At 40.9% G+C, this 27,795-nt stretch overlaps 1 protein-coding gene across 1 annotated transcript; it reads left to right on the forward strand.

Annotated features, from left to right (window-relative positions):
• ppl (periplakin) lies at positions 1-27,696 on the forward strand. The gene is made up of 22 exons (XM_078269580.1): positions 1-282; positions 6,837-6,936; positions 7,575-7,729; positions 7,995-8,115; positions 9,028-9,153; positions 10,042-10,083; positions 10,902-11,063; positions 11,787-11,894; positions 12,721-12,816; positions 12,971-13,093; positions 13,208-13,354; positions 16,307-16,458; positions 17,023-17,132; positions 17,365-17,522; positions 18,759-18,937; positions 20,459-20,597; positions 21,235-21,428; positions 22,262-22,412; positions 22,544-22,627; positions 22,734-22,850; positions 24,370-24,462; positions 24,551-27,696. Exons 1-22 carry the CDS (start codon positions 233-235, stop codon positions 27,218-27,220), a joined length of 5,277 nt encoding a protein of 1,758 aa, XP_078125706.1. The 5' UTR covers positions 1-232; the 3' UTR covers positions 27,221-27,696.
• Positions 27,697-27,795: the final 99 nt, after the last annotated feature.

Below are 27,795 nucleotides of genomic sequence, written 5' to 3' on the forward strand. Positions count from 1 at the left end.
TGGTCCAGGTTATAACTGCAGTGGTGCTACAGTGTGTTTGGGATTGGAAGCTCTGACATTGAGAAGGCTGTGTGGACATATCTGACACACACACACACACACACACACACACACACACACACACACACAGCGGGAGCAGCGGAACGAGCACAGGACTCACACACAGCCGAGATACACCTGTCCTGCTGGGACTGTTTTCTTGTCGGAAGCCGCTGACAGGTGACTTGTCAACATGTTCAAGAAAAAGTCCAAGTCCACCGCTATAACGCAACCAAAAACAAGGTAAGTACGAGGCTGCTTTTTCAACTAGCTATGGCGCCTTCTGGACACAATTTAGCTGTGTTTTGAAAACTACGGAACTGGTTTGTTGTACTTTATAGCTTATAAGCTCAAGTCAATGTAACGTTATCTTTAGACCTACTGCCAAACGTCATTAAAAAAAAAACTATTAAACTATTTAAAGTCACCTTGCTTTGCGCTAAAGTCACCCATCGTTACCTGTACTAACTTTATCTAATCCTTCAGTCTGTCTTCATTATGGGAGTAACATTCTGTAATAGGCCTAAATAAGACTTGCGTAAATATAATAAATGTATCGTTAATTACACACCTGCCGAATTAAACATCACATCGCATTCAATCACAGAATACCTCAGGTTTTGTATATATACCATTGTTTATTTAGAGTGCAGATGTCGTCATTGTTATTTATTACATTTTTTCAACGGAGTATGGTCAGGACCATATGCTGAACATGGACTAACTTGCTTCATACAAACTGATAAAGGTTGACTGTTTGCCAAGTAGAAGATGTCCTTTTCTGGTGCACGACTTATTGTCCTTTGAAACCCGTTATCTCAGTGAGCTGGTGTCCTTGTCCTGGTGGTCCCCAGTATGCTCTGCATGTAAAAATTCGAGCTGGTACATTGGATTGCATAATGTGTGCTTTAACTCCAGTGAGGGTGTGGTTGATTAGGTCGTGCAGTAAAGTTGTAGTAACTGGTTAGATAAGTATTCCGCTGTCCTCCAGGAAGACAATGTGTGAGGAATTGCTTGCAGCCTCTCCCATCATATACTGCACCAAGCCCAGTCCCTATCACGGTTACTCTTTGTCACTGTGTTTGAGTAGTGAAGGTGAAATCCGTCTAGTTTTCCACCCATGGAAATTATGAAAGTGAATATTCAGGCTGGGTCATTATCTCTATAGGCTGCTCATTTTCATCTCAACCAAATGTCCCACTTTGAACGGGCTCTCCGGAGGGAGGAATGCCTTTAAAGACAGTAGAGAGCATATAATGCTCCCTGTCACTCACTCACTCAGCTATAGGTCTATTAGGGGGACCAGGGGCCTCAAAAATAACACCCTCTGGTGTCGAGTACCAAAAGATTGACTAATCTGTTTTTCAGTAATTCTCCAGGGTAAGCTGTGTTCCTCCCACTGTCATATAGAGATAGAGATAGAGATACTTTATTTATCCAGAAGGAAATTAAGGCGTCCAATAGCTTGTACACATCATACATACACATCAGGCACACAGACATATGACATCCACGCACACATATATACTACAAAAACACAAAGGAAGATATCAATAGTGTGCCCTTACAGTAAAGATTGTATTAGATTGTAGCATGTTTAAATGAGCGGTGTGGAAAAAATGCAGAAAGGTGCAATGATATCATAGTGCAAAAGGATTGCTCTTATCTTCCGCCATAGGACTCCTATACTGTGCTATGAACTGGCATCTCATTTATTTAAACAATCAGAAACACTTACATAATCAGAAGCGTTTACACGACAAAGACAAATTCCTTGTGTACAAGGTTCAGGAATTTGTCTTGGGGTTTTGGTGCATAGTAATAAATACAGTGCAAAAGTCAAGAGGCATAACATAAAATAGAAAAAAATAGAAGAAATACATAACAATATATGCGGGAGGCACTTGCTAATTATCAGTTATCAGTTAATAAAGTCCATACCAAAGCTTTGATTGATTAGCATTTTGTAGCTATTGTTTTTTTACTCATCAGGCAGTAAGACAACGAGGATGCCATAGTTAAGATAAGTCATTATTGTAATCACTGCTGAACAACTTCTGTACTGTGATAATCAATAACAGGGGGTGGTGGAATCCTAAACATGCAGCTCCACCCTCTTTATTCTCATGCTGCTCTTCCTGTTCAGTTTTGAGTTGGTGCACGAGCACCGTGATCTCAGATAGGCCGATCTGGCAAGCTGTCAGTGAGCTGGGGATTAGTGCGTACATCGGCACCCAAAACAATAATAGGGTGAAATGCTAGTTTAGGCCTGTTACAAGGTTTCTCTTCATAGGAAGTCGGGTAAGAGAAAGTACAAGACAGGCAGCAAGGAGGCACTGTATGTTTTGGACGATATTTCATTTCCTCTCCTTAGACATGGATGCAACAGGCCTACTGCGGCACAGGCTCAGGGACCAATCAGCCAGGGGGGCCCTCTGGGCCACATAGAGATGTCATATGACCACAAAGAAATGTAAAACAACCACAAAGAGACGCAAAACAAACACAAAGAGACGCGAAACAAACACAAAGTGATGCAAAACAACCACAAAGACATGCAAATAGATTCCCAAAGAGGTGCAAAACAACTAGATAGAGAGGCAAAATCACTACAAAAATACCTAAAAACACAGTGAGACATAAAACTACCACAATATGCGGCCCAGGGGCCCATTGTCTCATAATCGGCTCATGTATGTGGACTTGGATTGAGAGCAGGACTCATGTTATGCTGTGACGCTCACTGACAGCAGCAGCCTCCCACACCCTGGATGACTTGCTGGAGCTTTCTGGTACTAATTTCACCCTCTCCCTGTGGAACATCTGAGTTGTGTTTCTCAAACTAACGCTCCAGTGCCAGTTCCTTCCCAGAATCAACATGACCACGCTCAAAACATTGAATTAGAGCCAGTGAGCCGCCCTGGAAACGATCGACAACATGTTTGGAGAACAGAAAACACAATAGAGCAGGTAGAATTATTGTAGCGTTGTTTTCAGACGCTTGAATTATAATTAAAAAGCAGTATTCTGGGAATCAAGAAAACTGTTTGTAGTTATGTAATATAAGGCTGTTTACTTTAAACACAGTCAGTGGGGCTGCTAAACACTTAGAAGACAAGGCAGGGTTGGATCTCATCTGTTGTGAATTTTATAACAAAAATATCTACTTTGAAAACCCTGACTTTTCCTACTCATGCTCTGTACAAACCAGTGGTTTTAAACTTTTAAAAATGCAAGGAAATAGTATTGGGAACTGTGTTTATGCCTTACATTTAATAACCAGCTGATGTTCCCTTTGTCAATATGTATTGAGGTTTGAAGTAGCAATCCAAAAACATGTAATTTAGGAGACATGAGGTCTGTTGGTTTGAAGGTTTGAGTGAGAGAAGTGAAGTGTATGTGTTTGTTATCATGAGCTTGTGTTCTAACGTGACAGAAACCCCCTCAGGGTGTGTGCTCCATTTGGATGGGCCTCGACAGACAAACTGCCAGCTTCTTCTGCGGAACTCTACAGTATATACCAGTTCAAACCTGTTCTGATAGTATTTCTTTTGAAAATCAGCATGGGATTTGACATTAAAGTCAGTGTGTCCAGTGTGCATTTAGAAGATGTTGTGTAACTTCTGTACAAATGGCGAATGGGTGTGTGTGTGTGTGTGTGTGTGTGTGTGTGTGTGTGTGTGTGTGTGTGTGTGTGTGTGTGTGCGTGAGGCAATGGATGGTGGGTTTGAATTGACAGACATGAAGGTTTTTTTTGCTCTGTGTTTGTCACAGGCACACAGACACACACACACACACACACACACACACACACACACACACACACACACACACACACCGAAGACTGACTAGGACTGTATTTGATTATGTTGTAGTTCATCTGTAACATTACTGTCCTTACTAGTATCAGTGTAAAACGTGGTTACAGTGTAAACTTGTCAGTGCTCTCTGGTGGACAAACTATGAAGTGGAGAAACTGTTTCTGAATCCCCTCAAACATATTTTTTTATATTTCCAACTTGCAATCTCTTGTTACGTATCAGTCGACGTAAATGTAGACACTTTATATTTTTGTTCAAATCAGCCAATGGGGGTGAGATCTCCAACTATCTAGAGAGAGGAAAATTTTTTAGAAAAAAACTCCAAAAAAAAAAATCAAAAAAGGCGACAAAAACTTGGAAAACAACAACAAAAACTTCAGAAAAGCCCAGAATAGATTATTAGGGGGGGTTGTAACAATTCTGGCACAGGTGTGTCCGTATTATGATGAAAAGCTATGAGTCATATTCATGGTATGGAGATCTCATAGGCAATAAAGTTGTGAATAGAAGTAGTCTAATTAGGGCTCATCAAGTCATTAATAGCTAAAAAAAACTAGCTCATAGCTGTACGGGGGTGTGTTCGTTTATGATTTACAGTAGTACAGTATCAGTGTACACTGGGACAGACTCAGGTTTGTCATTGTGAACAAATCCAAACCACGTACGGTGTTATTCTTTTTTTCTGAAACAGATCTAATGTGCAGAGTATGTAGATAGTTTTAGAAGAAGAAGACGACATACTTTTAATGATCCCCGAAGGGAAATGACATGTTTACACTCCGTTGTTACATTACACACAGACAGTGGTGGAAGAAGTATTCAGATCCTTTACTGCATTGAGAATGTTACTTCAGTAAAAGTCTGCAAGTATCATCAGGAAAATGTAGTTAAAGTATTAAAAGTAAAGAACTCTCCTCCCGTTGTAGAAAGTGTAAAGGATCCAAACAGTTGTGAGTTTAATGGTCTAATCATTTCAGCTGGACTTGTAGGCCGTTATATTGTTGGCTAGTTTCATTTAGAATAAAATATCAGATTTTATAAACTACATGTGTTTTGTGTGCAGACATCTTAATGTGTAAAGTAACTAGTAACTAAAGCTGTCAGATGAATGTAGTGGAGTAAAAAAGTACAATATTTCTCTCTGAAATGTAGTGGAGTAGAAGTAGAAAGTGGCATGAAAAGAAAAGACTCAAGTAAAGTACAAGTACCTCAACATTTGATCTGCACACAGATCAGTAAAGGCATTTTAGCCCACCTGCAGCAAGGTCTAACATTTGCAAAGTACAGTATTTCAGTTTGGCTTGTCCATGCAACATCTTTCAAACTACTGTCCAGATCGCCATGCAGTTAGCTAGGAATATTACAGTAAGGATGCCCTGACCCCAACCCTGATCAGAGTCTTTTAACGTCAGGTATCTGATCTGATACTTACTGTATATTTACATAAACATTGATTAAATATGTATCTGACACATTGCAGACTGATCTCATGAAGTGGCTTATGTATGACACGCCAATTCGTACGCCATTATAAAGACGCATACTTGATTTTTAGCGTGTTTATCAACGCCGTTTGGCCTCCATTGACTAATATTACTTGTTTTCTTCCACCAAAAATCCAAAAACGTAATGATTTAATTCACAATGATATTAAACGGAGAACATCCTCACACTTGAGAAGCTGGGACCAGACAGTGTTTTGCATTTTTTGCTCACATTTTCTTTTTTTAGGCTTATGGAGGCTTTAAAGAATTTGCTACATTAGGTATTCAGTGTTAATGCTGACATTTTGATTGACACGTTCACTTCATTTCAATCAGGAGAGACTTCATTTAAGAGTGAAATAAGTTCAATGAACATAGTGCATGATAGGTTGATATGTTAGAGTCTTTGGCGATTATTATAAGGGGTGTAGAGGCTGTGGATATATAGAAAAATCCCCCTGATGGAGTCTAGACGCTGGTGGAGGTGATGAATGGATAAAGTAAGCCTAAAGATCTAGATGAATGTGATGTGAAGCGGGGCTTCTGATGGAGGAACCCTGGGCGCTGGGAATGATGAAAACTGGAGGTGAATGGGGTGGAGGAGGGTTGCATCGCTTCGGACAGAGCAACAGGTGCCTCTGCAAAATAGCCTCGGGAAGGAACTTGTGTTGGTGGAACATGCGTACGTTCAAAAGCAGTTTTAGTCGTGCGACAGAAATCTCAGATTGGACAGATAGTCTACAGCTAGCTGTCTGGATTTACCCTGCAGAGATCTGAGGAACAGTTAACCATAGGGCTCATACATCCACCGAATCGAATCCGCCGAAAAGAGTGACATCCGGAGGAATTTCCGGCAGCGCCGGAGCAATCCCAGAAGTGGAACGTTGTGGATATAGACTGATACAGTAATGGTTTCTCTGACACAGTGGCCCAATCCCAAAGTCCGGACTCACAGACTCACAGACTTTGGTGCGCGTTCTCGCGAAATTCGTAAGGGCTTAGGGTTGTCCCAATGTTGAATTTCAAAGGCCGTGAGGGTTTGAGTACACACTTACCGAGCCCTTTCCGTGAGTCTGCATTACATTACAAAGGTAAAAAACAACACGACCACGGAACACAGACCAACCAGCTTGTAAAACAATAGTTTGAAAACATGTGGTATCAGGCAGTCGTCTCCTGTGCCTTGGCCGTGTGGAAAGCTATAAACTTAAAGTGAAAATTCCCAAACCGGCAAGTGTCAGCAACATCTTTGTTATTAAACGTCACCAAGGTAACATGTGATCTGTTGAAGTGCTGTCCCAATCCCATGTATACCTATCTGAGCTCATGTGGCCTCACACACTCACTCACTTAGCACCTGAGATCAATTAAGCCTGTGAGTCTTTAGTCCTTAGTCCTCAGGGCTCACTTTGGGATTGGGCCAGTGACATAAATGTCTCTGATGATAATCACGGTGGGAGACAGTGGATTCATTCCTGTGTTTGTCTTCCAGCGCTCCGTCCACAGAGCTGAGCACTCTGATCGACAAGCTGCAGAAGAATGCTGACAAAGTGGAGAAGAACTGCTACGACATCGAGCAGAACCTCAACAAGGTACAGTCTGACAACAAAGTCTCCCAAAGGCCTCACACATTACTCACTGACATTTAAAGGCCCTGGACACCCATACAAGTGTTTTCATTTAACCTGGGATGAGGTCGTCTGTGTGGGTGTGTAAAGACTGAGTCTCACGACAAACTACATCTTTATCATTTTTATTGGTAGAAAAGATTTGTGACGTGATAAATTCCCATCTGAGCTCCAACCCACCTTCAACCTGAGCAGACATCCAATCAGCCAAAAATAACTGGAATAACCTGTGTGGGTGTTTTTACTATTGTGTCATGCAATAAACAAAAGCCCAGCCCTAACAGGCTTACAAGACACCATTTTTTGTTTACAACCAAGGACCAGATACCAGAGTAGCAACATATATTACATATATTAAACAAATTAACCTTCTTGTCGTATTTCCCCATGCTTTAGAGATAAGGATCGCCAAGTTATATACATTCAGTTTTAACAACCACTCCATTTTGCCGTCACCAGTACACCTAAACAATTCTGGATTTTGAACAGACATTTCCTTTTAAGATGGATGTTCTTACTGTAAGTCATCATAATAAGGACAATACAAAAGAAAATGGAACACACCTGATTGACTTTCTTCCATCCGATGTGTTTTTGTGCAGGATGTGAGTAAGATCAATGAGGGGAAGCAGCCACTGTATCAGGATGACACCAACAAGAGAATCATCAACTCTCTGGAGCTGCTCAAAAGCTTGGATGAGGACGCCATCAACGCCAAGCGCCTCCAGCATCCGCAGGCTGAGATGATAGAAAAAGAGTGAGTAGATTAGATTTATTACATTAGATTAGATAGAATGTATTAATCCCAACAACTATTCAAAAATAAAGATAAAAGAATACAAAGGAAAGAATGTACAAACGTATATACATGCGGCGAATAAAAATGTATAACCTACTTCAATTTTGTATTTATAAAGATGTAGTAAGTAAAACCCCGTTCAGAAAGAAGTATCGTAATTCTTCTGTGTGTGTGTGTGTGTGTGTGTGTGTGCGTGTGCGTGCGTGTGCGTATGTTTATTCAGCATGAAACAGCTACGTGAGAAACTGATGAAGCTGAAAGACGACCATGACCGTATCTACCACCTGGTCCGCACTGAGGGGCGGCCCAGCATCAACTGGGGCAACATCGTAGATGAGAAGCTGGTAGGAAGCATACTGTACCTTACACTCACATAGGGGGCCACTGTCACTGTGGACCAGGGGTGATTCCAGGATTTTTTTAGTGGAGTGGCACAGGGGGGGCCCAAGGGATTTTATCAGAATACAGCCTAGAAAATCTGCTTAGAATTATAGAAAATATCGGATAGGATGGAACAACACAATCTAATGTTGCTAAATAAAACACATCACATTCATTATTAATTTCACTTGTTTTTATTTTCAACAAATAGTGTATCCAAATACAATACACATTTTCTATTAAGGCAAAAATGTGGATAGTCATCATGGAAACATGAATTGGTCATGTGACAAGGGCCGGGAAGATTTTTTTTCACAGAACTGTATAGCGTTTAGCATTCTTACATGCAGCAATCCACTCTTCGTTTGAAATTTCCTCTTGTAGATCACCCTCGCAGGAAATCAAATTTGTCAGATTGACAGCACTCTAGCCCAGTGATGATCTTCCATAAAGATCACACTCATTAGTTGTTGATGCTGGTTGATATCTGCCTTATCTAGAACCGTATAATGCAAAGTCAATCATCTCATGTGTTTTCTTTTAATGTATCAGTTTTTTTTTTGCAAACTTCATGCAACTTCAAGATACACACTATCTCATACATCCACAGCCTTGTACAGACGTTGAGACCATTTTAAGTCAGTGCTAAAACCTCGGGGATTTGAAAATAAGACTATGTCTTAAGTTTCCAACCGAGCCGTCCCAATGTAACTGTAGTTTAAAAAACATATTAAAAAAACATACAAAAATAATTCCCAGAGACTTAGGCACGATGGGTGGTGGTTAACTTCACTAGTAGCCAGACCAACTTAAGCCCAAAGTTGTTAACATGTGGTGGAGTGTGGACTAACGTGTCGTTTTGTCTCTCTGCCCAGGACAACCTGAAGAATAAGGGCTTTGGCCAGGACCTGCCATCTGTGGAGAACGAGGTGGAGGAACACAACATCTTCCACAGCGAGGTGGAGGCTCTGGCTCCTCACATCTCATCTAGTGGAGACAAGGTACAAACACAAAACCATGAGAACAACTGAGAGATGACAGGATTTATTTTGATAATTCATGGTGACCCAAACTTTGTTTTACGATTTGAGACGATACAATACGGCACGATACAATACGGTACAATACGATACGATACAATACGGTACGATACGATACAATACAGTACGATACGGTACGATACAATACGGTACAGTACGATAAAATACTATACGATACAATACAGTACAATACGATACAATACGGTACGGTACGGTACGATACAATATGGTACGATACGCTACAATACGGTACAATAAGGTATGATACGCTACAATACGATACAATACAGTACGATATGCTACAATACGGTACAATACGGTACAATACGGTACGATACGGTACGATACGATACAATACGGTACTATACCATACGATACAATACGGTACGATACAATACAGTACGATACGATACAATACAGTACGATACGTACAATATGACTTCATTGCCAGTTTACACTGAAATTCATTTTGCATTCCTGAGCAGCACCGCTCAAAAAGAAGAAAAAAAAGAAAAATACACACAGCGTTAGTTAACAATTACACATATAGTACAAATATTATATTTATAAAATATTTATTAGTCACAAAAATGTCAAAATAACGTAATGCTAACTAAATAGCATTGGCAACACATGAGTAAAACAACCACAAAACAAACACTGAACCTACTTTGTAGTTGCTTTTGGTTGTTTTTTTACATCGTTTATATTGAAAATAAATTGCACAATTGCTTCTATGATTCAAAGTACTTAATCAGAATTTGTTATAGTAGTGTGCAATATGTTATTCACATGACGCTCGTCTTGTTAGTGATGTCCTCACTCTCCCTGTTTTCATTGTTTCTTCAGGAATACGTCAGTAGTCTCCTGCCGAAGTACAACAAACTACTGGTAAATAACTACCACACACACACACACACACACACACACACACACACACTTTTTAATTATAATTATATAATTTGCTGTATTATGACTACAAATGAGACCAATACGCAACTTATATTGCAGCCAATCTAGGCACTAGTCCTATAATGCCAATAAGGAAATCGGGGAATTGTTTCAGACGATGTTTCCACACTGACATCTGACTGTTTTTTTTATGTCACGATATACCTATAGGTCTTAAATTTCATTCATTATGGTCTTAAAAAGTCTTAAATTTGACAGAAACCCTGACACACACACATTCACTCTCTGAGCACACCGGTGTGTGGTTTGTGTGTGTGTGTATAGATAATAAATGGGTCATTGTGCACCTGTGTGTGCACCTGGTCCATCTCTTATCATCAGCCTGCCTTCAGCCCTTTAGGGAGTTTTTTGTCTGCAAACAACACTTCATTGCAAGTTTACCCTATCATAATGAGCACACACCTAATATGTCTTCACCTGTCAGTATCATTTTTTGAACTTTTGAATAAAATCTGCATTACATTCGTTTAAAATTTTATATTTTAAACGAATGGACTTATTTTCTATATTTTCTATATTTTTTCTCCTTGTCATCATCATTGTGTGGACCCAAACTAACATAGATATACAGTATAAGTATATATATAAGTATTGTGTGCGTTTCCAAAGTCTGATATTTGGATATGTTCCTTCATTACATGAACACATAAACACACACTGTAGTTTATTTTGACTCAATCCCCATTAACGCTGTGTGGTTGTGGTTGTAACTCTAAGTTTTTCCTTCCCTGGCTTAGGCCAGTTCCAGCGCTCGTCAGCGCAACCTGCTGAGCCTGCGGGACTACATGCAGCGCTGCACCAATGAGCTGTACTGGATGGACCAGCAGGCCGAGGAGAGGGTCAACTATGACTGGAGCGACACCAACCTGGACTACCCTGCTCGCCAGAGGCAGTATGAGGTAGCTGAGGGATAGAAACAGAGCGCATCGCGTTGTACTTGAAAGTCACGCCCACCGGAGGGGAAAACAACTCTCCGCTCTCCATTGACTTGTGAAGGTTTCCTCCTCGTCAACAGAGAATGCCTAAAAACTGTTGTGTGGTGATATTCACTACTAACAGGGTAAATAACCCACGACCAAGTTTTTGTAAGCTGCCAACCCGAAAAACTGAGCTTTTATGAAAACAAAAGTGGAGTAAATGGAGAGACACTAAGCTAACGTTATGTCGGACGTTACGTTTGCAGCAAATATTTTAATGTCAGTTTTAGCCTAACTATCTTTAAGATAACACACGCAACGTTGGACATAATGTTAGCTTAGTGTCTCTCCATTCTCCCTGCTGATTCCTCACGTGTGTTTCCACTTTTGTCTTCATTAAAGCTCAGTTTTACCGGGTCGGCAGCTTAAAATCTTAAGTAAGGGTTTTTTACATTGTTGGTAGTGAAATTTAAGCAGCCTTTAGGCATCTTTCTGTTGTTTGCTAGCAGACGAAATTGACAAGGAGGCGACTTCACGCAATAGGCTACAAACCATTGGAGAGCGGATAGTTCTTTTCCCCTCTGGTGGGAGCGGGACTTAAATGTGCTTCAGTGCTTGAGCATCAGTGCATACAAGGATGTATACTAACAAATAACTAACAATAAGGTCCACAGTTTACTCAGCACATCTGTCTTGCCCCAACAGAACTTCATCAGTAAATGTCTGGAGTCCAAGGAGGCCACCATCACCAAAGTGAATGACGATGGAGAGAAGCTGATTGCTTCTGAGCATCCAGGGAAGAATGTAATAGAGGTACAGACATCTACTAAATTGATATGAATTCTTAATGTTTTAATGTATTTTCCTTGCTGCATGTGTACATGGGCTTCCAAATCCATACTGAATCCCTTGGGGTTCCCCAAGGATTCATTCTAGAGCCTATTCTTTTCTCCCCATACATGCCTTCTCTTGGACTAATTAGTCATAAAGACAACATGTTCTTTCACTGCTATGCTGATTAGACTTGAAAAAGGCTGAATGTCATCTCAAGCTGAAGAAAACCAAAACTGAGATTATTTTTGGCCCCCAAAGACATTCCATTTGGTGGTTAGATCCAGCTTCCTCCAGATGCAGATTTCCACTTGCGCCATGATCTTGTGAAAGGTCATCAATACCTTTCTTGTCATCAAAACGACTGACATTCCTTATTTGTTGGTAGTCAGTCTTCTAAAATTGTGAGACTAACGATTTCCAAGGATATTACCTCAGATGTCCATCACAAATGAACGTCCATTCATATGCTTAGAAATCATAGAAAAAAGATCCTCTTGATAACTCCAGAAGTTGCGAGAATCGTCATGTTTTGAAGTTTTCTTTAGTATCAAAGTAGTGGATCTAGCTCTTGCCGTCGTTGCCCCTAGAGTGTGAACAGCTCTTCTTAATATTGGACAACTGAAATCTTTACCTCCATTTTTTCTTTCGTACCGACATAACCAGTTTGTTCCCCATATCTGTGCTGCATGTTCATACACGGTTGATTTTTAACCTTGCCTTGGAAATTGTACAGCGCTTTGTTGATATAAAATGACTTCAATGTATTTTTACTGATCAAATGCTCACACACATTGTTGTTTGTCAGGCTCATATGGAGGCAGTCCACGCTGACTGGAAGGAGTACCTGAACCTGCTCATCTGTGAGGAAAACCACCTCAAACACATGGACGAGTACCACAAGGTTAGACACAGAGGACAGATAAGCACCACACACACACACACACACACACACACACACACACACACACACACACACACACACACACACACATGCTGTATAAACAGATAAAGCTCACAATTTTCTGTGTGGTGTGTGTATCTCTGTGTGTGTCCAGTACTACAAGGAAGTACGTGACACTCAGGACCTGATGAAGCGGATGGACACGGAGCTCAACCAGAAGTACAACCCCGAGTTCAAAGATGTGTATCAGATGGAGGGTCTGATCAGGGATCTTGATGTGAGTATTTCTTTACAACTCACCGTACCACGGACTCCTTCTATAACACTGGAAAATCAGTTTCAGTTCAGTTTAATCATGCTGCTGTGTGTGTGTTTTTGTCTATGTGTGTAGGACCAAGCCAAGGCCATGGACCACTTTGATGAACGGGTCAAGGCTCTCCAGAAGCGCAGTCTGCAGGTTTCGCCTCTGAAGTACCGCCGGGAAAACGCCCCAAAGCTGCTGCCCATTGAGGCTCTGTGCGAGTTCGACACAGACGACGTATGTAGTGGATTGTTGCTGAAAGCATTTCATTTGTCGCTCATTCCTAAATGTGAAGAACCCAAACCCTTTACTTACTTACTAATCTTGTCTTTAATGCTTCCCGGAGGGTGAGAAAGCTTCTGAAATAGTGTTCAGGCCATCATAGGACACTAATAGGGTGTTGCACCAACAAGGATTTTTTTAAACTAAGATTAGGTTAAGTCATAGTTTAGTTAGTGTGGTTTACCGGATGTACAGTGCGGGTATAAAGCCTGGGATCGATGTCAGGCATTCTCATCCCTATCTGCTATCTTTGTCATCTATTTTGCAAGGGCACCGTCGCTATTGTCCTTGCTATTTGCCTTCTACATAATTGTCTTTCTGTGCTGCAGTGACACCATTTCAACTCAAAACCATTTATCTTTATTTTATGTCATTCTTTCTCTGTCACTGACTATCAGTGCTCTATTCCAGGATGCTATAAGAGTGCATGACTAAGCACTCTTCCTTTGCTTTGATTTTTCTAAATACTAGGCCTGTAACTTGTTGGTTTTGTGGTATAATGTATTTAAATCCCTTCAGAAGAGAGCCCAGGCTAAGACTCTGCGTATGTTATTTAATACCCCTGAGGATCAGAACACAGGGGATCTGCACTTCAGAGCCTAAGGAGCTCTTCAGCTTAGGTGTAGCAAAGCTCATCATGTGTCGGTTGTCTTGACCTCACTGATTTTCCATTATTGGCCATCATGTGCAGTTCAAAATGCATAAGGTTATGATGGAAACATCCACCTTCTAGAACCCAGCAATCCCTTTTTTGGGGGCCATTTTCTTTTGAATTAATCCTACTCGTATTCAATAGCACTGCAATGTCCTTGGTGTAGGACGCAAATCCATTTTGTCAGGTTTGGAAGGCTTTGTTTGTTTGGAGAGGCACGTAATCAAAACATCACATGGAAAGAATGACGTTGAGTACATGCAGGGCGGGCAATCTTTTTACTTATGGCAGATGACAGTTTATCGTAGCATTACCACCCTCTACTGTATGGAGCCTGGAGTGTGCCACAACAGGAATTATAGACTATATAGACTATAGACTACTAAATATATAGACTTAGTCCCAAGTTCAAGTTTATGTATATAGTATATAGACTTTTGAAAAAGGTAATCTTGAAGTCAAAAAATCTTTCAATTAAATAGAAATGAATAGTGTTTAATAATATATTACATTATTTCACAAATTATTTGTTAATTCATTTATTTTACTCAATTTATTAACGTGATTGTTTATTTCATAATGTCTTATTAATGTATTGAACACTTTGTGGATCCATATTGAGACAACCTCTTTTAGGGTGTTTCATTTCAATTTCAAATAAAATGGAATTGCAACATTTATGTTAAAAAAGGCTTTCAGATTTGCTTTTCCAATAACTTATTGACCCGATAACATCCCACCCATCATTTGTTGCCACCGAAACATTTAACCGAGTCCAAGTCCTGAACAGAGCAAGCGGCAACTTCCGGGCCTGAAAAGTGAAGCCAATGCTTAAGCTCCTCATAGCTGCATTGTATCTAATCTCCAGCAGGAGGGGACTCCACTGGCTCCAAAAAGAAGTCTGTTTCTATTAAACTTAGACTTCTTCAATAAAGCATCTAAATTTCATTTAGTAAATGATGGTTTCATTTAATTTAAAATAGAGGATAAAGCAGGGGATGCTTTAGGACCTGTCAGTCGGGACATAGTCTTAGCAATGCTAACCATGCTAACACTGTGGACATTAAAATAGACCTCAACTTGTTTTTTGCTGTTGTCCGTGTGTTTTCATCTTAATCTTTGACCCTCTCACTGTGTGTTTTTACTTCAGCAAAGTTAATTGGAACATTTTTGGTCGCCTAAAATGTCTTTTTCATTGTTCTGCCATCCAAGCTAGCTAGCTAGCTACCGCTAGCGTTAGCTGGTAACTTGAGGAAAAGTCTGAATGGCTCCAGTACCCGGAGGGCCGTGTTTACCCGCCAGTAAAACTCCGCTGGATGACTCGCGTCAGAAGGGTTGAAAATCAGCGACTTTCCCTCTTTAGCGTTTAGCTTAGCTAAGCACCATTCAAACCAAACACAACACTGGCTTAGACGTGTCATCCTCCCCAGCTCCGCCCTTTTGTCCAAATATGGTCACTCCTGGCTCCAAAATACCAAGATGGCGATGAGCAAAAATGCAAACTCCTGGCTTCAAAATGATGCTACGTCCATTATTTTTTACATGTCTATGGAACAGAGCAGCAAGAGCTCTGATTGGCCAGACTCCTGATAACACAAAATAGTTAGCCAGAGCCCAACAAAATAACCCAAAGTAACATTTGAAAGCTGCTTTAAATTAATTCTGATATTCATATTAAAATTCAAATAATAATCTGTCAACCACATTTTAACAGGGTTTCCGCGGGGTCTTAAAAAGTCGTCTAAAATTTCAAAATCTAAATTTTAGGCCTTAAAAAGTCTTAAATTGTGTCGTAGGTCTTAAATAACTTTAAACAGGTCTTAATTTCCCTACCTCTATTGCTCATTAAAATGTTCTTTTTTAATTCCGTGGTGTTGTAGTTCTTTCTGTCACTAGTCCAATTATAATTTGCTGTATTATGACTACATGAGACCAATATGCAACTTATATTGCAACCAATCTAGACACCAGTCCTATAATGCCAATGGGGAAATCAGGGAATTGTTTCAGACGATGTTTCCGCACTCTACCATCTAACTTTTTTTTTTTTATGTTGCTATAGGTGTTAAACTTCATTCATAATGGTCTTAGAAAGGTCTTAAAAAGGTCTTAAATTTGACTTGGTGAAACCTGCAGAAACCCTGTTTTAATGAAAGCTGTGTGTTTGCTGTATGTTGAGAATGTGATTGTTTAGGATGAGACCAGCTTTGTGTTCCAGTAACAGATGACCGATTGTAATTTTTGGATGTGAACAGGGGCAGATTTTGCGCGGGGAGCGGTACACTCTACTCCGGAACAATGGGACCAAATGGGACGTGAAGGATGCAGCTGGACATAAATTCACTGCACCAGCCGTCTGCTTTATGATCCCCCCCACTGATCCCGAGGCAGTGGCTGTCTCTGACGAGTGAGTGTATACTGTATGAATACCAATCTTGTATGAAGTACTTGAAAGCAATACTTAAGTAAAAGTACAAGTACTTACCAGAAAATGACCTTTTAGAATATTACCTGAGTAAAAGTCGTAACGTATCTGATATTTACTGCACTTAAGAATCAAAAGTCAAAAGTCAAAACTTTGATCATGAACTGTATTGTGGCTTCCTTATAGTAAAGCATAGAAGTCAGGGTTTCCACACCTTCTTAAACATCAACTTCAAAGTCTAACATCAACAAATACGAAAACAGAAACAGAATTTTCATTTTTTTTGTGAGGAAGAATCTTTCACTCCAACATACGAAAACATTTTTTGCAAAAAAGGAGAAGAAATGTAGTGGAGAAAAAGTAAAAGTTTCCAGAAATAAAGTACGAAGTAAAGTACAGATATGTGAAAATTCTACTGAAGTACAGTAACTTTATTACATTACAACACTGATGAATGCATACAGTACAACATTCACTGGATGACAAACTACATTATATTTCATTTCAGTGCAGCTTTAACAGTTCTTTTACATGTTGTGCTTGCAGCCTGGCCAGCCAGCAGAAAACTGTCAAGCAGAAGCTGGCCACCAGCAGTTCCACTCTGCAGAAACACTTCGGGGAGCTGAAGAAGCAGAGTGGAAGTGGCACAGCTACAGGTACACAACATATCCAATTCTGAATATATCAGATTTTATAAACTACATGTGTTTTGTGTGCAGAAATCTTAATGTGTAAAGTAACTAGTAACTAAAACTGTCAGATGAATGTAGTGGAGTTAAAAGTACAATATTTCTCTCTGAAATGTAGCGGAGTAGAAGTAGAAAGTGGCATGAAAAGAAAAAGACTCAAGTAAAGTACAAGTACCTCAACATTATATTGCGTCCTCAGACAAGCAGGAGCAGCAGTGTCGCCAGCTGATGGCCGGTCTGGACAAAGTGGTCAGTGACCTGGACAAACAGGAGAAGGGCATTTATGCTCGAGTGCGCCCGCCACTAGAGCAGAACAGGCCGCTGCAGGACAGCGCTGACCGCCTGCAGGATATGAGGGTAATGAGATGGTCCCATAACATTTTTTCTTCCCGATACAGATTCTGATACCTGAACTTGAGTACTGATCCGATACCAGTGTGTCTATAGTATATATATGGGGGGGTGGGCCAATAATCAAAACCGGCTGGGTTAATGAAGTCTTTAAATTAGTTTAAAAGAGTTTAAACGCTGTGGCAATCAAATATTTGTTGTTAAGATGTGCATAATTCTTTTAAAAAAAACATTCTGAAACACGTGCAATGTTTTCAATCTGCAGAAAGTTTTGAACAATACAGCAGATTGAACAATTAATAATAATATTAATATTTACATAAATAAAGACATTTCCATGCAGAAAAGGCACAAATTGTTGCAGAAAAATTCACCAGAATGCAGGAAATGAAGCGTTGGGGACGACCCACACACCCCGGTTATAATCTGTCCCGCCAAATGTTGAAACAAATGTTTTCCCTAGATAGGTGTAGATCGCAAACACAATGAACGCCATAGAACTTTCTTTCACTATCCAGTTTGAAAGTCAGTCAGTACGGAAAAAACATAAATAATGTACTTTCAAGTAGATTTTCTTCTGGGCTAAATTTTTAACATTCAAAAATATTCATGTAAGACAGTGGTTCACGTTTATGTTGTGTTTAAACCCCCTACCACTAGATGGCTATGCTGAGACCCACCACTAGCGTCCTTGCCTAACAGTGCCTAGCAGTGCCTGACTTTTTGCTAGAAGCTAACAACGTAGCTACGGCTGAACTTTGGCCTACTTTAGCATATAAACATTAGCTCACTAAGAACCTGGGAACCACAATCCCAAACTGGCAGTTTGATTTTCTGTGTACTGAATTGTTTAGCTAAAGTAAACTTCTTTGACTTTTATGAACATCATGTCTTTTTTTAAATATTAGTTTTTCTAAAATTATACTTTAGGTAAAAACCCAATATATCGCCTTACTCACAGTATTGAAATATACTGCAATATATTGAATCGTGACCCATGTATCGTGATACGTATCGTATCGCCAGATTCTTGCCAATACACAGACCTAAACTTAAGTACTTTCTGATACCAGCATTTTAGGCAGTATCGGAGGCTTTTCAGATCCTGGTGTCGGTATCTGAACATCTCTAGTAATGACTTCCACTTCATTCTGTTGTTGGTCTCAAATGCTGTTATGCTCAAAAGCTTAGAGAGAGTATTCATGCATTTTACAACTCACCAACCGAGATGTTTCCCTTCAGGACATTGCTGCTGCTGTCAGTAAGATTGAGCCGGAGAAGTCCTCTAAAGTGCAGGAATCAAAGAGCTTCTTGGTGTCCAATCCGAGTTGTGTCAGCGCTCCTCAGCTTAACAGCAAGGTGGACGAAGCCAACAAGAAGTACACCAAGATCGAGCAGCTTCTGCAGTGCTCTCAGGAGAAGTATGGGGCTTCATATGTACCTCAGTGTCGCATCTGTTGTGCTAGTTGTGATTGTTGTGAGCAGTGGTGGACTGTAACCAAGTATATTTACTCAAGTACTGTACTACAGTACATATATTTGGTAGGGGAGAGCCGGGACGATTGAAACGCGGGACGGATGAAACATTCCAGTTTTCTCCGAGTGTAATGATGATAGACAGACTTCCTTAGGTCAAAACATAGAGCATGTTAACCTCCTTCTATCAGCTAAATATCTTCCTGTTATTTCCTTTTATCACAGAGTTACAGGCGATGAACGAGTTTTGATGGTCCAAAGTAAACTTCATTAGCGGTTACATTTTTTCGATTATTAATGAGTGTTTTTCATTTAAAGGTTCAACTACATGCTTATTCAGTAGACCATTTATTGTTCTCCACAATCCCAGTGCCCTAACCCACGTACAAACCTAGTGAAACGACATTTTCCACAATAGAAACATGATATAAATGGGAAAACTTACTGTTCTAGCTATAAAAATGGCAGAATCATCCACAGTGCATGATATTTCAATAACCGCTTCATGATGACGGCGATTAGTTGTTAACAGACATTCACGAAGACGTACAGCCCAGCAACAATCTATCTAAAATAACACCTTTTGGGAGTACCATTCATGATATGTAGTAAAATATTGAAGTTGTGGGAAGTTTAAATGGCTTAAACTGTATGTTTCATCCGTCCCCCCATGCTGTTTCAATTGTCCCGGCCAGGAGGGACGAATGAAACATTACGCACGTCCCACTTTTGCTGTAATAATTCCTGAACGGTTTTATTCAAAGCTGAAAAAATGCAACTGTATTTGACAGATGACAGGTGTAGGTTGCTAGTGACAAAATATTAGCTTTCAGTGCGATATGATCGCTTTGTAAATTACGTTTAATTAACTGTCCCGGCTCTCCCGCTACTTGTACTTTACTTGAGTCTTTTTCTTTTCATGCCAGTTTCTACTTCTACTCTGCTACATTTCAGAGAGAAATATTGTACTTTTTACTCCACTACATTCATCTGACAACTTTAGTTACTTCACAAATTAAGATTTTTGCTCACAAAACACATGAAATAATATACAATTATTTAAAATACAATGTTTTTATGGCCTACAAGTCCAGCTGACATGATTAGACCATTAAACACACAACTGTGTGGATCCTTTGCACTTTCTACAATGGGAGGAGAGTTCTTTACTTTTAATACTTTAATTACATTTTTCTGATGAGACTTTTAACATAGTAACATTTTGAATGCAGGACTTTAACTTGTAACAGAGTATTTTGACAGTGCTGTGTTAGTACTTTTACTGAAATAAAGGATCTGAATACTTCTTCCACCGCTGGTTGTGAGAGCAGTGCTCCTTAAGTTTCTATTTCTGCTTTAAAATCTGCTTTAAATGTGTTCAAACAAAGTGTGTAGTTAATAATTAAAAAATGTGTTGAATTATATGCATTTCTACTCACCTAATAATTGCACTTACCTTCTTTTAGACTGAAGAATTCCAACCAGCTGGAGACTTCCCTTCAGAATGGAAAAACGTTACTGTCCACCTATGAGAACAAGCTGGCCAGGGAGGAGGTTGCTCCAGCTGACATCACTTCACTGGAGAAAACACAGCGGGAACTGGCAGTAAGAAGGCTCTTTTATGCTTTGGCACACATTACAATGTTATCCCACTCTGACTGAAAAAAAGGGCATACTGGTAAATGGGACATTAAAGATACACCATGGAGTTTTTGATCACTAGTAGTGCTATGGAGCACGGAATTGATCAGCAGATCCCCATTTTGTTTGTATCGTGTGCGTGCACACGAGGACACACATGCACGCACGTGAGGGCGGCCCCATACACATTCCTGCAGAAGGTTTCGTGCTGTTACAATGAACATTTGTTGGCAGTGACGGGCCAAGAAACTTAGCAATGTGCCAACAAAAGGCAAGGAGGGAAGAAAATTCCAAAAAATCAGCTTTGAAAATATTTTATGTGGAAGATGTTTCTGTCTAACACGTTCATCCAACTATGTCCCTTATGTATACAAGTAAAAAGATGGTGCCTTTATCACCAAATATACAGTATAAGATTAGTGGAACTATTGCACCAATCAAAAATGTAGCGAGTGCTGGATACATTCTCATTGTAAGAAAGCCTCCACAAACTTATTTTGTCATTGACTTGCATTATGCATTAATTAATGCACTGCATTATTTTTTCATGAAGAACATATAACTGTGTACATTTAGTTAATCTGCCTTGCTTCCTTGGTAGGATATGTCATCAGACCTGAGGTCCAAGAGGCCAGTTATCGCTGACATGGAGCAGAACCTGCGTTTGGCCAAAAGCAGCTGTGACACCATGGCCACCAAATTCCAAGAGCACTGCCCCGACATCGAGAGGCAAGAGGCAGACGTCCAGAAGCTCAACAAGCGTTACAACAACCTCACCAGGCAGACCGACACCAGGTGAGAGGGTCTGCAAAAAGGAGGGGAAGTTCACTAAGATTCAAGAGGTTTATTGTCATGTGCACAGTAAAGACAACTTACACCATGCAATGAAAAGCTTGCTTTGCCAGTCTTCCTTATGGCCCTGACGCACCAACCCGATAATCGGCCATCGGACAGTCTGGCGAGGTCAGCAACTCGAGTCTGTTCGGTGTGTTCCGTGCCGTCGTCCGTCGGAGGAGCTGTCGGCCTTCATTTTGGCCGACCTGACTTGCTGGGTCAGAGGGCGGGCAGTCGGACTCACTCCACCAATCTGATTGGTGGAGTGCTAACCCAGAAATAACGAGCGGGATGAGTGACGAATGCCTCTCGAAATCTGACGAAAATCTTTTAAACTGACCTTTGTCGATCTGAAATGAAGACAGATTCAGCAACTGCATGGCCTATTTCTCGCTTAAAATGTTTTCAGAAACACGTTTCGGTGAACTATTTTCGTAAAAGACGAGATTGTGTTTCGAACAAGCCGCCATTACTATCGGCTGGAGAAGCCAAATCCACGTGACACGTCGTCGTTTCCGGTTTTCATTTCTTTGTATTACGTCTCGCGCACGCGCAGAACGTGCGCTCAAGTCGGCGTCGCTTCGGTGTGTTCTGAGGCAGTTTTTGGACCTCGGGGAGCCGTCGGGTTGGTGTGTCAGGGGCTTAACACAACGAAGAAAAAAGTAAGGTTAGGGTTAGGGTTAGGTCTGTGCATCGATAATCATTGGAAGAAATTCTGAGCATCACATCACAAAAACACATATATAAACTATACATTCGATCTGTATAATGATTTCTTTTGCTGTGTGTTGCAGGTCTCAAAGCTTGCAGAGAGCCAAGATGGCGTACAAAACTTACCAAAATGATTATGACAATCTGAACAGCTGGTTGTCTCGTGTCCCAAACTACGAGCCCCGTGAAACGGATGACATAAGACAAGTGGAGACCAAGCTGAAGAATCAGAGGGTGAGAGTGACGAGCAACGGGGCCATTCATACACATACTGTATATGCATATTACCTGGCGAGGAGAACTGTTCTGTCAGTGGTGCTGTAGAAAAAAAAAAACACTTACAACAACTTCTCTGTTTTCTGCAGAACTTGCTCTCTGATATTGCAAGAAAGGAGTCTGACTTAAACAACGTGTCCAAAAATGCCCAGCTTTACCAACAAGCTGTCAAAGTAAGACATTCTGCATTGATTTTTCACCACCACATCCCTAGCTTTAATTTGCAGAAACACAATAAGGTGAAGGTTTGATTCATGGTTAACTGATTCTTCTTTGCAGGACTACGAGAATGAAACGGAGAAGTTTAGATCTATCCTTGACCTCGAGGATGGACTTGTACCTCAGACATACAAGAGGAACAGACTGGAATCCCCTGCACTGACAGTCAAGGCAGAGGTAAGATAAGATAAGCCTTTACTGTCTCCAATAGGAGAAATTCATCTTAGCTACTCGAGAGAAGAAAAAAAAATGGCCATGCATCCCACATGAACACAAAAAAACACATACAACATGCATAAAACATAAGCATACATTATCTCATCCAAATGACGTGAGAAAGACGTGAGGCACAGCAGCCAAGCTTAAAGGTGCTGTAGGTAGGATTGGGAAGATCCGGGATTTAGCCAAAACATTTGAACATCGACAACTTCTCAGTCCCTCTCCCCTTTCTGCTAAAGCCCAAAACGAAGCCCCTCCCCCCACAAGGGAGAATGCATGAGCAGTGATTGACACGCAGTTAGACACCCCCCCTTGGCCCTGATTGGTGCATCTGAACAGGGAGCGGTGGATTTTTGCAAATCGCACTACAGGCTGTAGGTGGTGCCAGAGGAGCCGGATTTTATTTTTAATGACCTGCTTCATGTAGTTCTACTGGAACATAGGGTCAGTTTCAGCAAATATGACAGAAAGTTAGTTTTATAAGTCTTACCTACTGCACCTTTAATGACAATTCACTCTCAATTCAGTCAGAACACCTTTTGTAGGTGACTTTAGTTAAATGAGCAAGAACTTTAAAGTAAAAAAAAAGACATACAACCTGTCCCTCTCTACTTCATCCGTGCCTTCCATAACCTCTCCCTCCAAATGAGGCTCAAGAATGTACACGTGCCTAAGTTATAAGTAAAACTGTGCTATCTGTTTCTCCGCATAGATTAGCTAACACACATTTAATGGGGTACTTTAAATGTAGTATTGCACTTCCAAAATGTTGTGTATTGTTTGTGAGAGATATATTAAAAAGGAATAATGAAAGCTTCAGAGTAGTAGTGTAATTCATGCCACAGGAAAAATAAACTGGCCTTTTTAAAAAAAATAAGTTTATTCAAGTCTGGGGGTTTATTGGGTTTCCTGTCACCTCCTCTGTGTACATAATTGCTTTTATCTGCAGTTTTATATTGATAGGCAAGAGGTGCTCCCACTTGCTCCGTAATCTGTAAAAGCCACACATTTTTATTTTATAAGGCAAAAAACAGACATATTCATGTTTACTCAAAAGGCTGAGCTAGTACTGGGAATAGATATAATCAATATTTTCCTCAGCCACTATTTTTCACATCATCAAACTGGATGTAGCAACTGAGGTAATGACTCAGTGGTGTCCAGCCCGGGGGTAGGGACCCCATAGGGATCGCAGAATAAATCTGAGGGTTCACAAAAGGATTAACAGAGCTGAAGATGAAAGTATATTACTACACAAAGTCTGTTTCATTTTCCAGACTTTTCTTTCATCTTTTGCTTTTTTTTTACGAATCACCGGATAGTTTTCCCCTCTTCATTCTTCTAAAAACGACGCAATTGCAAGAATTGTTACATGATGAATTTAAAGGGTCATGAGCCAAAAAGGTTTTGAACCACTGAAGTGACTTAAGGATTTACATTATGTGCTTTTCATATCATGTTATTTCACCGTTTACAGGAATCTGCTATTGAGGCTAAGTTTACTGAGGTGAATGCTGTCAACAAGCAAAAGCTTCAGAATCTGGAGTTCGCCCAAAGTCTCCTCAACCAGGTGAAATATTTGACATGATGATAATAAAAATTACTAATAATAATAGGATTAGAAACAACAACAAATAATAATGATGTTCTCTCTATAGCAACCTGAGACCACTATGATCCAGTCTAAAAATGTCCAGTCAGTCCATGCTGCTGCCCCAGGAGAAGAGCCTTGGAGAATCAAGAAGCAGCTGGAAGATGAGATCCAGAGGAGGGAGCAGATAGAGAGAGAAATTAAGACTATCCAGACGGACATCTACGTCCTTGAAGGACAGAAGCCCCAGGACACAATTGTCAAGAAGGAGCTGATCAAAAAGGTTGCTGACCCCCAGCTGGATGAGGAAGTCCATAAGGTCCAGCAGAAACTCTCAGAGGAGCGCCGCTCTACCCTTGTCCTGGAGAATGATCTTGAGGTACTAAAGTTGAAGCTGCGTAGCTTTGAGACAGAGATGAAAGAAGGGGCACAGCAATACACAGTCAAGGAGGTCCTGCGCATAGAAAGAGATCGTGGCCAGGAGGAGGAGATGCGCAAGCTTAGAGAGGAATTGGATGAGCTAAGAAGGCACAAGTTGATGAAAGACAATGAGCTGATTCAGATACAGAAGCAGGTGACACTCCTAGCTGAGGAGAAGAACAAGGAACAGGAGGTGATCACGGAAGAGGAGGTGATCAAAGTCCAGAATTGTCCCCAACTTGAAACAGAGTACAGAGTGCTCCTTGACAGGAAGCAGAAGGCAGTGGACAGCAGGAAGCAGCTGGAGGATGAACTGCAATTTCTTCAGGAGAAGCTCCGAAGGATGGAGAAGGAGAAAGCAATGGCAGAGGAGAAGATTTCCATCAAAGAGGTGCTGAAAGTCGAGAAAGATGTTGCCTTTGAAAGGGAGGTAGAAAACCTCAGAAGGCAGTACGAAGACGAGAAGACCAAACGAAGATCATTACAGCGAGAAAAGGCTGACCTCCAGAGGAAAATTACCAGCCTAGAGGAAGAGAAGTCCAGGGTTGTTATTCAGGAGAAGGTGCGGGAGATCGTCCGCCCTGACCCCAAGGCTGAGAATGAGGTGGCCAATCTCCGGCTGGAACTTGTAGAGCAACAGAGGCGCTTTAGAGATGCAGAGCTCCAGCTTAGATCCCTGCAGGAGGAACATACCATACTGAGGAACAGAGGACCTCAAGTGGAGATCAAAGAGATCATCAAAGAAGTCATCAAATACAAGACAGATCCACAAACAGAAAGAGAACTGGAGAGACTTCGCAATGAAATCGTAGATAAAACCCACCAGACTGAGAAATCTGAGATGGAAATCCACCAGCTTCGTGATGAAATTCAAAGATGGAAGGACACCAAACCCCAAGTGCAGACTAAAGAGGTGGTCAATGAAGTGCTTCAGTACAGAGAAGACCCCAGGACTAAGGAGGAAATTGAGACTCTCAAAAGGAAACTGGCTGATGAACAGAAGAAACGCCTTGACCTTGAGAGTGAACGGTCAGCCCACGAAGAGAAGATCCGACTAAGGAAAATGGATCTGTCTCAGATCCGCGAGAAGGTTGTTCAGCAAGAAGTGGTCAAGGTGGAACAAGATCCTCTCCTCAGATCAGAGTGCGACAGCTTCATACAAAACATCAGCAGTGAGCAGAAACAAAAGGAGAGCCTTAAATCGGAACTCTCCCAACTGCAGAGACATAAGGCTGACCTGGATCTGCAACTGGAAGAACTGGAGCGTGAGCGCCGGGCGAGGCGCGATGCAGAATTGGAGATCCAAAGGCTTCGGGTCAGACTTAATGAGCTGGAGATTCTCGACAAAGAGAACCGTGAGAAGGTGACTGTCAAACAGAAGGTGGTCCTGCAGCAGGATCCCCAACAGGAGAAGGAACACTCCCTCCTCAGACTACAGCTTGATGAAGAGAAGCACAAACGCACTCTGCTCGAGAAAGAGTTGAATATTCTCATCCAGCAGCAGCTCACCCTGGAGAAAATAGATGTGAAGGAAAGAGTTGTCCGCACTGAGAAAGTCCAAGTCGAAAGGGACCCAGAGGCTGAGATTGAGATTGAGAACCTAAGAATGACTCTTGAAGAGGAGAAAAGGAGAAGGAGAGAGCTTGACCAGGAGATCGCCACCCTCACTTCCAGGTTTTCTGACTTGGAGTTCTCAAACACAAAATCTTTTAAAGAACTGGACTACATCCGTGATGAAAGTAGCCGTCTGCAACAAGAAAACCAAAGGCTGCAGAATGAGATTCGCAAGCTTCGGTCCGAGATCGAGATCACCAGCAAAGAGACTCGGCTTATCACTGAGTCCGCACCAAGGGAGGATGGAAAGAACCTGGAGTTGAGGCTTGATTCACTGCAGAGGGAACTCTCAGAGCTCAGAGGCATAACCACCCAGAAGGATGAGGAGATTGAGAGGCTTCAGAAGAACCTCTTGGCAGTGAGAATGAAGAAGGAACAGAGGGAGAGTCATCTCCGTCGGTCTATTGTGGTCATCGACCCAGATTCAGGCAAAGAGATGCGACCCGAGGAGGCCTACAAACTGGGGCTGATTGACTGGAAGATGTTCGTCAACCTGCAGAGCCAGGAGTGTGACTGGGAGGAGATCACGGTCAAGGGCCCCAAAGGAGAATCCTCGGTTCTTCATGACAGAAAATCAGGCAAAAAGTTCTCCATCGATGATGCGTTGCGTCTTGAGCACATTACAAAACACCAGCTTCAGCAGTACATAAACAAAGAAATTTCCATTCAGGAGTTTGGTGTTATGGTGTCGGGCAAGAAGTGAATGCCATCACGCTAATAAAGCGCATTTAGGATTTGTTTCTAGAAGATTTTTTTTTTCTGTTTCATCTCTGTTGTTTAACAATCTGCTTGTGTTTTATTGTACTTCCATTCTGACTTTAATACTATGGTGACTTGGCATTACTTTATCCATGATTCTTAAATGCACTATGTATTTATTTGCTTATGCATATTCAATTCTTTGGTACTGGCATAAATATATGGATTGTTATTACTACTATTGCAGCCAACTAATGAGCATTTTATGTGGTAGGACGAGTTTGCTCAGCTCAGCTTTAATTACTTGGGTTCTAGGGTAGAGAACATACAGTATCTTTGCATATCTTTATTGGATATTGACATTGAAATTCACATGGATACTAAATGTTTCATTTATTTGTGTTTTGTTTTTTTACCAGGTTTACTTTAACTGATGTGTGCACTCTAAGCTTCAATAAAAGTCAAATCAAACTTGAAAAATTGTATGGATTTTTTTTGTGTACTCCTTTTATGTATATATTTTCATGGTATTACTGAGGAAAATTAACATTTAATTCTGGAGATTTATTTTGACGATGG

This window comes from Sander vitreus, chromosome 15, assembly GCF_031162955.1.
Source record: "Sander vitreus isolate 19-12246 chromosome 15, sanVit1, whole genome shotgun sequence".
NCBI lineage: Eukaryota > Metazoa > Chordata > Actinopteri > Perciformes > Percidae > Sander > Sander vitreus.